The sequence below is a fragment of the Branchiostoma floridae genome, chromosome 13, assembly GCF_000003815.2.
Source record: "Branchiostoma floridae strain S238N-H82 chromosome 13, Bfl_VNyyK, whole genome shotgun sequence".
Lineage (NCBI taxonomy): Eukaryota > Metazoa > Chordata > Leptocardii > Amphioxiformes > Branchiostomatidae > Branchiostoma > Branchiostoma floridae.
The window spans coordinates 6,406,137-6,416,803 of NC_049991.1; the positions used below are offsets into that span (position 1 = coordinate 6,406,137).

At 39.2% G+C, this 10,667-nt stretch overlaps 1 protein-coding gene across 3 annotated transcripts; it reads right to left on the reverse strand.

Moving 5' to 3' along the window:
• Nucleotides 1-394: 394 nt before the first annotated feature.
• Nucleotides 395-10,370, reverse strand: LOC118429662 (leukocyte receptor cluster member 8 homolog). 3 transcript variants are annotated; one of them, XM_035840244.1, is made up of 16 exons: nucleotides 10,208-10,370; nucleotides 9,070-9,330; nucleotides 8,858-8,921; nucleotides 8,334-8,655; nucleotides 7,536-7,773; nucleotides 7,219-7,272; nucleotides 6,853-6,996; nucleotides 5,824-5,943; nucleotides 4,878-5,150; nucleotides 4,286-4,412; nucleotides 3,673-3,768; nucleotides 2,895-3,029; nucleotides 2,706-2,774; nucleotides 2,224-2,356; nucleotides 1,510-1,717; nucleotides 395-852 (listed from the first exon to the last, which is right to left on the reverse strand). In XM_035840244.1, exons 1-16 carry the CDS (start codon nucleotides 10,261-10,263, stop codon nucleotides 693-695), a joined length of 2,460 nt encoding a protein of 819 aa, XP_035696137.1. In that variant the 5' UTR covers nucleotides 10,264-10,370; the 3' UTR covers nucleotides 395-692. The 3 variants fall into 3 exon arrangements, with proteins under 3 accessions (XP_035696137.1, XP_035696138.1, XP_035696136.1); XM_035840245.1 differs by lacking the exon at nucleotides 10,208-10,370 and adding an exon at nucleotides 9,612-9,803 and having other exon boundaries at nucleotides 8,334-8,586; XM_035840243.1 differs by lacking the exon at nucleotides 10,208-10,370 and adding an exon at nucleotides 9,612-9,803.
• Between the last annotated feature and the right edge of the window lie 297 nt (nucleotides 10,371-10,667).

A 10,667-nucleotide genomic window follows, 5' to 3' on the forward strand; every position in this document is an offset into this window, starting at 1 on the left:
TCTGGGTAACTCTGGATGGCCGAAAGGCTGACGAACGGTCAACCCAACTCACTGACCATCACCAGCCTGGACAAGCATCATCATTGGACGTTGGAAGTATCCCCAGCCTCCGGTAGACGACCAATCGCAATACAGATTGCAATACAGATCTTTCATCACCAATGTATCCAAAAAACAAGCAGTTGACTTGCAACCCAGAAAAATTGGGGAAAAAGGACACTGGACAAAACAGCGTTGTGTCCAAAAAAAAAAAAAAAAAAATACACAACTTTTTCTGTGACACTTTCACTACACAACTATACAACACTGTATCCATTCATAAACTCTGCTATCAAGTTGAGTTTTAGTACGTTGCAATGAGATAAATATATTTTCCATATTTACATCTTCTCCCTTTAGTTTCAATCACTGAAAATTGATATGAATATAATTTTCTGATCTTCTCTTCGTCGTTGGTATAAAAACATCACAACTACTAGTAGTAACCCGCAAGGCAGGTAAAAGATTTCGAAGGCTTTTTCTACGGATCATAGCTTTTAGTATATCTTTCAGTTCAGAGCAGGATTTGTTTAAAAATTGTGTTGTAAGGATGGAATAGTCTATTTTCATTTTCGCTGCATCCTTTTTGTTGAACTATTGAAAATTGTGCTCTGGAAAAGTAGAAACCCTTTGGACTTTGCTAGGAGCCTATTCTAGAACCCCGCCAAGGCCGACATGCTTTGTTTGCAGTCCACTTTCGACTGGTCTGCCGTCATTATCACCCCGAGGGACGTCAGGAATTCTACGCAGACCTCAGCCGAGTCAAAGGCAAGCTCGCTCACGACATACGATACGGGCAACATGGGGCGGTAGCTACATGTCAGAGTTTGGGAGAGAAAACAATATGTTAACAACTTCAAAACACAAACATTTTCAACTCCCTACAAGTAAATAACGTAGACAAATGCAAAGAAATACGTACCTATGTCTGGCTATCCCTTTCAGAAAAAAAGCAACCATTTAGACGTTATGACCAAAAATAAGAATCACACATACCTTGCTTGGCGTACCTCCTAAGAATACAAGTACCATACTTAACACTTTCAAATGAAAAGTGGTCAAACTTAGTAAAATCTACCACAGTACTACAGATATACATGTACGTGTTTGGAAATCTCACGACAAGTTTTGAGTTTGGAATCATGAAAAATAAGACTACATTTTTACACCAAACATTACTGAATGTGCTCTAGTCTAAAAGTAAGAGCTTTAACTATAAAATTAAAAGGATTTCTTAGCAAAGGAATAAGAACAAATAAGAACAAATAAGAACAGCAAGACTTTTAAAGTACTAGACAGAAATCTATAAGAAAACATAGACATGCAATAGTGTGAAATGCTTAGCTTTACATTTTGTGTGTACATATAGAAAAACCACAACACACTGCGTAAAATATAGAGTACAACAAAGACAGGTGTGAGGTGAAAAGCAGAGGGTTAATAAAAACGATAAAAAGAAGCGCCACGTACGATTTGATGAGCGTCTTCAGCGCGGCCTTGCGCTCCCTGTCAACAAACATGTCAATGAGATAGCCCGTCATTTTGGGGGCGGACCCATACAACTTAAAGAACTTGTGATAATTGGATAGCGCCCATGCAGAGCGGAGGGACAAGGCAAAGGCTATGTCTGAGTCCTCTCGCATCTCCTTTGTTAGGGAGGCCAGGCAAGTCGTGATATCTGGGGAAAAATGGTTAAGGAGAAACATTGTGTGGTACAAGAAAAAAAGGGCTGTAACAAACTATGTCAAAATGGGAAAGAAGGACTCTAAAGTGCTCAAAGAAATTAGAAAGGGCACTTTTGATAAGCCAAAATGAACATAATGTCATTAGATAGCCTTTTCTGAAGTCTTTCAAAGTTTTGTAGGGAAGGCAGCAAATGTACTTTAATAGAACATCTTAAACAAAAAGGCCAATGCAGTACCCTAAAATAACTGCTAGGGGGCCCAAATCTACATCACAACTCTAATTCAAGAGCTAAATGGCATACTTATTCTATGTCCAGAACATAATATACAAGCAGCAAAAAGAAAGTTCTGTTGCAGTGTGGTTGAAAACCATTTGTTGGCCAATAATCAAAGTTGTCCTTAAAACACCTACAAAATTTCATACAGACTTGGTTTTTGCTAGTGAGGCTCTACCAAGAAAACATGTTGTTGATGTAAAACCACTGAATGACAAGGATACCAGCTTTGTTCTTGGTGAAGATGTAGTAGATGAGCCTGTATGCTGTGAACTCCCGGCTGTGTCCGTTCTCGATTCCCTCCGAGTACAGGGCCTTCAGCTGGGTCTGGCACTGATTGAACTCATGGTAGTCCATCTACAGTACACACAGAAAAACAGATGTAGCGGTCAGAGATGGCAGACTTCGCCCCTTACCCGTACTGCTTTGTGACACTTCCAGATTCATGGGACAAAAAATTTCTAACAACGTATCGCAACTTTGCTTGGTTTATATTTGATATTACAGAAACACGCACACATGCACACAGACAACCACACATGCACACCCACACACCAAAAAAACACAGGCAGGCACGCACACACACACACACACATACAAGTCAAAAACAAGTAAAGCTATAAATCAAAAGCTGCCCTTTCTTTTGAAGTATTATGGATGACAAAATATTCTAGAGTTGTCTACAAATTTACTAAACAATACATACCTTTTCCAGGGCTATCCTAGCGTGTGTTTCGTACACTTGCACTGCAAAACTGTCTCGCACACACTGGATCTGGGTGGAGGAGAAAAAAGATATTAATAAAGATGCAAAATCTAGAAATACTTTGGTCCCTCAATCAAAAATCTACCAAAAAACATTGAAAGATTTTTCGACTTCACTAGACCGTCTTACCGTGAGATCTTGTCGTATGGACTTGAGCTGTTCACAAGCGTAGTGGTAGTCTCCTAGAGCCTTGTACTTGGCCTTGACGTGCTCCAAAGCTTTCCTTAGCACCTCTACTGGTCGTACCAGTGATGGGTCTGGTGCCTATACAAGAGACCAGAAGTCACAGTTAAAAATACGCCAGTCATATTTGTCATCAAACGAACTGAACGAGTAATTCAGGTAAAGATACAGGTCCGAACCTGTACCTAAACCGGTGTACCTGTGCCTGTAACTAAAATTTTTTTCGGTACACAGCTCTATTCATATAGAGTTCAAACTGGCCAAGAAGACCACTCATGGACCTGATAAAATCTGGTCTATATGAACAAGTGGTCACTACAGACAGGATTCTCTGTCAAGGGATTATTAAAAGTGGCCACATTGGCAAGGTTGTCCTTATGTAGAGGTGATCACTTGTATGCAGGTTAGACTGTATTCAGTCCCTCTTAGAATAGTCTCACTGTGTTAGTCTATCGTGCATTCATAGAAATATGTGTGCTCTAACATAAATTCATGAAACATTGGCTAACATATGAAAAAGAAATTGCAAATCGTTCACAGTAGTTCTATCTATTCAGTGACTTTGCTGCCAAAGTTTAAGAAGACTGCCAATGTGCATTCCTAATTGTTCTTTAGAATCGTTTTATCTGCAAACTCATAACACTGGGAAAACCTCCTTCCACAGAATAAAGTTGCTGGGAAAATAAACAAATTTACAGTAAGAAAATAATTTTGGTGAACTTACAGTGGTCAGTCTGAGGTAGGGTTTCTCAATGTCCTGGCACATTCCGATGACCGTGTGGTCAGGGTCCCAGCAGTCTACGCTATCGTCATTTTCATTCTGTAAACAATAACAACAACAACAACATAACATTATACAGTCATTCAAACAATTGACTTTACAGTGGTTAACTTAACAATCAGTCAGTGCAACTATTTTAACAACATAGAAATTCTACAATAAGAGAATATACAAATTCTATCTTGTATTAGATACTCTATCCGATACAAATTGTTCGAGAAAGTGTAAAGAAAAGAAAGTGATCTCGAACCAATGAACAGTTGAGCTATTCTTTCACTGGTTGTGACAGAGAAGACAGATGTTATCTACAGTAGTTACAAGTTTGTTGTACCAAGAAAAACTCTCCTAGCTCGTTTTAACAAGTATACTTAACAGTGAACCAAGCAGATCCTACGATGGCATAGATAGAACTTAACTGGCCAAGGAGTGTAGTCAGCCAAGAGGTGTACATTTCCCAAACACACTCCTAGGACAGCTTCACTCCTCTGGCAGCTTTTGATACTATCTTATGCTACCGTAGGATCTGCTTGGAGATTAGCTAGAAAGTCATACTTACAGTGAAGTTATTGATGGAGAGTTGGAGGGGCTGGGAGCGGGGTTTTCTGTCCCCGGCAAAGCGAGCCATTCTCTTCTGTAACTTTGCGGCCTTGTTGGGGTCATTGTAGGTGAACTGAAAGTCATTCCTGCAAAGAACAAAAACAGAATGTCAGAAAATACAAAATTCAGCACAGGAATAGTCTCTCACATTTTCTGAGGTATGCTTTTATTGTACACAATGAACTGCAAACCAAGTGCTAGAAATTGAAACACACTGCATTTCCTTCAAACATTTCATGGTTTTATTCTCTAGGTTTTCGTGGTGACCTCATACCATAAAACCATGACGTATTCTTTATCACCACTGTACTACTGAATTGTTTCACAGCAAAAGCCTTGTTATTCCTTCTACTGCATAAGTTATTGAATTTACAGTAGTAAAAGCCCCTCATTTGTAAACAGTCATTGTGCAATGTTTGATTACTTTCCAGGCATGTTTTGTTTTATGTCTCGGACTTTCAACTTTGAACCCTCAATGTATGACACAGTGCATGCACATTTTAACCAGTGAACAGACTTATCTAACTTATTATACAAACATTCAAGCATACTTCTTTCTCTTGTTCTTTCCTTTCCCGGGCGTCTGGTTGCCCTTGCCTCTCCCGCGGCCTCTGCCACGACCGCGGCCTCTCTGCGTGCCACGACCGGACCTGTTGTCGTTCTCCGAAGAGCTAGAGCTCCCGCTGCTGTCCGCTCGTCTCCGGTAGCGCCGGTTGTAGCTGTTGTACGGGCGCGGCGAGCGGGAGCGAGATCTAGAGCGAGATCTGGACCTAGATCTACTCCTGGATCGCGATCTGCTTTTCGATCTAGACCTTGACCTAAACCTAATAAAAGAGATGAGAATGGTTAAGCATATATTTTTCTACTACTGTAAATGCTCAAATTTTTCAGTGATTGATGTTTGCAGTTTTTGCGGTACCTTTTTTACCTTGAACGTTAACCCGACCCCAAAAATGCTTGCTGTGTCTTCTGCTTGGCCTTGTGTAACCCTTTGTTTTAACTGCGAACTAAAAACTGCAGTAGACACTCAATTTCTTTCTACCACAAAGTTAAATCCCAGCAAACTTACCATGCTCAGTAGAGTGCCATTCTCAGAAAATTTATATAACTTATTTCATTACTTCTATTGTTCAGGATTAGGCCATGTTGATTTGATTATATGGATGGCATCAATGCAAGCATAAAGTTTTCTGCCATGCTTTGAATTGTACAAAACAGCTGTAAAAGGAGCAAATACATGGTTGTAGATTAAAAAAAAATATCTGGAAACAAACACTTTTGGCCAAACTTTTTTTACTTGTATGCTCGCATCAATTTTGTGATTGCCAGAGGATGTCATCCATGTAGTCAAAACAACATGGCCTTATTCATAAGCATTTATATGACGCACCAGTTAAGAGATAACCAGTTTAATTCTACCATTTTAAAATAATTTCATCACATGAAATGTAATGATTTTGATATGAGAGATCCTATATGTTTTGTATGTTAACTGACCTGTTCCTACCACCCACAAGTCCCCTGTTGTTCAGCCCCTGGTTCTGTTGTCGACCCTCTGACTCCCCCCATCTGCTTGGTCTGTGGGGGACCTCCTGTTTCACTCTGTCACTGTGGATCCTTTAGAAAACATGTTTCAAACAGTCAACTCAAAACTCTAAAATAAAAAAATAATAATAATACATAAATATCAAGATTTCTAGCATGTGATAAACATATGACTGGTTTATTTCGAAATTCATCAAACTGACAATGACATTGCAGCCACACAGCTGAATTGCGACTTGTCATTACAAACCGTTAACATCAAAGTGGTTAAAATCGAAGCAACAACACAGTTCTTAAAAAGCAGTTGCAGACAGACAGATATGTACAATGCTAAACTTTCTTCTTCCAACACAAAGTTATACATGGATCAAATTTTCAACGACCACTGTCGCCTTCTTTAGGATCAAGAATGACCAATCACTTCAGAGTGTAGATATGTGACGTTAACAATTGGTCAAACGTGCCAGGAAGTAAAATCAGGGCATTCCAGCTTTCACTAAACAGAGACGGGAGGTGCTATAAACTTCCTGGCACGTTTGACAATTTCCTGATGTCACGTATTCAGTGTTAATATGATCATGTGTCTGTATCTTCGCAAGTTTATACATTGAAAATTTGATCCATGTAAACCTTAGTGTTAAAAGAAAGTTAAACATTTTACTATGATTACTACCAACACAGATGAGCTTCCATGATGTCATATGTGTCATGCAATTCTAAAGGACTCATAGGTGCATGGTAAGTTATTCAAGCAACTGGATTAAATCAAGAAACAGTCAGACATTTCAGACAGCATCCACTTAATTCTTTCGTCAGTGAGTCAGTGACTGGCGAAAGACATTTGTAACTTATTGTTAGACAAATATCCAGGAACAAAAACAGCAAGGCAGACAGACAAACCAAGAACAATACCTCCAATTCCACGGAGGTTACATTACTTACAAACAAATCTAAAGACACAAGCACACGGTTTCAACTTACCCAGGTAGTGGTTCTTTGTCCCAGTTTATAGTCCAGGCAGACCCATTGTTGAACACACTGGTCAGTTTACCCTTTAGGATGATCTCTACTTGATCCTTGTCTATCTCTTTCTCACAGCGAGCAAAGGCTCTTTGTACATACTCCCTGTAAAACACAGCAATATGTTAGAAAAATGACGCAACATGTTAAAACACAACTTACAACTACTAAACAACTTTTTTCTTATAGTATCTGCTTCTCAAGTTTTTCGTAACTTACTGCAAAGCTTTTTGGTTACCTTACATAAGCAAATTCTTAGGAATTCCTATGTTCTTGTGAGAAACAAATCTTTTCCTTAGACGTATCTAAGATAAGAAATATTCTTACTTGAGACTTGGGGGCCAGTCGCTTGGATTTGGTGTGCCTCCGCCCATGCCACCCCTGAAGAAGACAAAGAAGAGTCAACCACTCTATTGAAAGTCTATCCAATCAATCGTAATATCCGAATCTGGTATTCTAATTCTTGACAGTGGCGCAAACACAAAAACTATTCTATCATAGCCCTTACAATACAAGAAGATATGGTAAGACCAGACCAAAATACACAAATCTCAAGTTATCATAGCCCATGTATGATGTGACTCATAAGTCATAACTTTATTCATTTCTCTAGCGTAGGAATTAGAAAAGATATAGTTCCATACCCTGGAGGTAGTGTAGTATCATGTTGAGGTTGAGAACTAGGTTCCTCTTGTTGATCCCTCTCTTGATGTTGACCCTGGCGACCTCGAAACGATTGTTGCGGGTGTGGCTGTCGCGGTGACTCGGAGTTCGCCTGCCTTTGGTTGTTCGATCCCGAAGAGTGGCCCGCTGACGCTAGAGGGTTTCCCATCTGCTGATGCCGCTTGGGGAGGTTGAATTTGATGCCTGCACCTGGGGCAGCTGTGCATACATAAATAATAAATATTATGCCTACACCTTTGTGCATTCATTAACATTGAATTTCATGCCTGCACCTGGAACAGCTGTGCATACATAACATTGAATTCCATGCATGCACCTGAAGCAGCTGTATGTCACACATAGGATAGATATTGACTAATACCTGCACCTGGAGCAGCTGTGCATACAAGAAAACATTGAATTTACTGTCTGAGCCTGGAGCAGCTGTGCATACATAACATAGGATTTCATGCCTGCACCTGGAGAAGCTATGCATACATTTACATTGAATTTCATATCTGCACGTGGAGCAGCTGTGTATACATAAACATTGAATAATCACTACAAAGATTCCAGATCTACTGTAAAAAAAACTCTAGAAATATTTCTATTATTTTACAATTATAGGGAAGGTTAATTATGTAACATATACTTCATGTATATAAGTAAAACGTAATCTACCATTGATTAATTCTACTTCTTTATCAGACATACAAGGAAAAAAAACTGCTTTCAGAAAAGAAGCATCCACACTAAAGGTGTTGCAAAAAAAAAAACACCTTTCATTTTCATCTGGTTTGGTGGTTGGTTGGGTTGGTCATTGGGTCCCCTCTGTGAGAAGTTCCATGTATTGGTCCCTGATTGGTTGTTCCCCTTAACGACATTAGCATAACTCTGATGTTGATTCTGAGTCCAGGGTCCAGGCATCGGGGCTTGGTTGTTGCTGTTGTCCTGATTTGGTTGGCCCATCATTGGCGTTTGTTGTTGTTGTTGATTTTGTTGTTGTGGTGGCGGACCTTGCATGTTGGGAGGCTGTTGTGGGAACTGAGGCATGTTAGGGGCCTGGCCAGGCATATTTGGTTGGTATCCTTGGTACATGCCCTAAAAATCATGAAGGGAAATCATCACAAAAATCATTAAAGGAATGGCAACATGTAAACAGTGATAGTACTTTGGTACTGTACTATAAATATGTATTTCTAGTGTTCCTTTATGTTTGTCTATGTTTCTCTAGTGTCCCAATGCTTGTATGAAATGTATAGTACTTTCTTCAATTCTATAAGACAACGAAAATTGTCCTTACCCCAGGGTTTGGGTACTGTTGGTAGAACGCAGGGTTGTATCCAGGCTGATATGGATACTGGTATCTGTGGGTAAAGATAATAAAAAGGGTAGATTTTATTGACATGAACTAACACATAGTAAAAACAATACACCATCAATAGACTTTTGTTGAACAAGGACTCCATGAATGACATACTCTAGTACAAAACTTAATACAACTTATAAACATACCCATATTGCTGTTGATACATGGCATACTGCTGAGCGTACTGCTGGTAGTACTGTTGGTATTGTTGTTCCTGCTGTTGTTGTTGCATGTTTTTCTGCTGAGTGTCCACCACAACTGTCTCCTGTTTCTCTTTCTCCTTAACTTTCTCCAGGGCTTCCTGTGCTTTCTTCCATGCGGGATTCTCTGCAACGGGCGCTGTTGTCGGATTGGTTGTCGTGTCTGTCGTGCCAGGAGGAGCAAGACTTCCCGAATATTGTTGCGACCTGTGAAATCGAAAAATATTGTAAAATTGTCTCAGTTCGCAATAGAGAAAAGGAAGTTTTTGTACCATTTGCAGTGTTTTGAATTTGTTCACATTGTTGTACATTAAGTTTGTAAGAGGGAGACATAAATGCAACGTCATGAACTCACCATAGAAGCGGTCACTATGATTATGAACTTTACATTTAAAAACAAACTAAAACACTACAAGTGTTATTTTTCACAAAAGATATCTTCTAGAACTTTCTGACTTGTACCTAAAAGATCTACCTATACTACTCACATCTCTGTAAAAGAGGAGTTGTCTATGGTCTTGGGGGATTCCAAAGTTGGCAACAGTGACATATTCGATATCTTCTGAATTAAAACTGTTTTAGAATTCCCAGACATTGCAGAGGAATAGGTAAAACAATGTTGTGAATAGGAGCAAAATTTTGTCTCTGTTGCTAAGGAAAATCGCACAAAATTTCTAGAATGTTTTTATGACATCATAATGTCCTTTATGACGTTTCACCTATATATTTTGGATCGTGCAAAATACCCGGATGTTGGGTTGTGTGTTTGAGGACTTTTTAGTTTACTGAATTCTTATGTGGATTTTTCACATATTAAGGACAAAAAAATACAGAATACCATGAAATTATGATGGACGGGGAATGGAAGAAGGTTGGGGAATCGAGGGAAGTTATGAGAAAGAAAATAGGACGACAAATTATGTGAACATACAACGCGTTGTTGTTTGACAAACCTAAACGCTATCCACATAACAGCGCCATTTTTTTGTACTTAGAAACAATAAACCCCACCAAGTTTACTCATAAGATGTTCTTTGAATCTTTAAGAAGAACTGTGTGGTACCAAAATTGGCAAGCTACTTACCATTGCGCTGCTTGGGCCGCTTGAGCGGCCGCATTATTCCACTGTACGGCAGCCATTTTTGCGGCTAAATTTTTTTTCTCAAAATGGCGATCAAAAGTGGTGCATACCAAACTTGATTTTGGAAAGGGGTAAAGATCCTTATATCAGAAATTTAAAACAAACGAATAATCAAAGAGTAAGCTAAAGATAAACATTAATTTATCTAGATAAGCTATGTAAATGAAATATTTGTTAATTTTGGTATTCTTATTGGGAGTTTTATGCCATCGTACGATATTCTAACCCTTGAATTTGACAGAAAGGTACAGCCTAAAACATTACGACATCGACGTGTTCGACTCTTCGGTAATTTTCGGCAAACTTCGGCACGGCAAACCCAGAACGAGGCCAATTGACGTCATCAGCCACCCTGATTGGCTGAGCCGGTAATGAGTTTAGAACTCTTTACCGTGTTTATTTT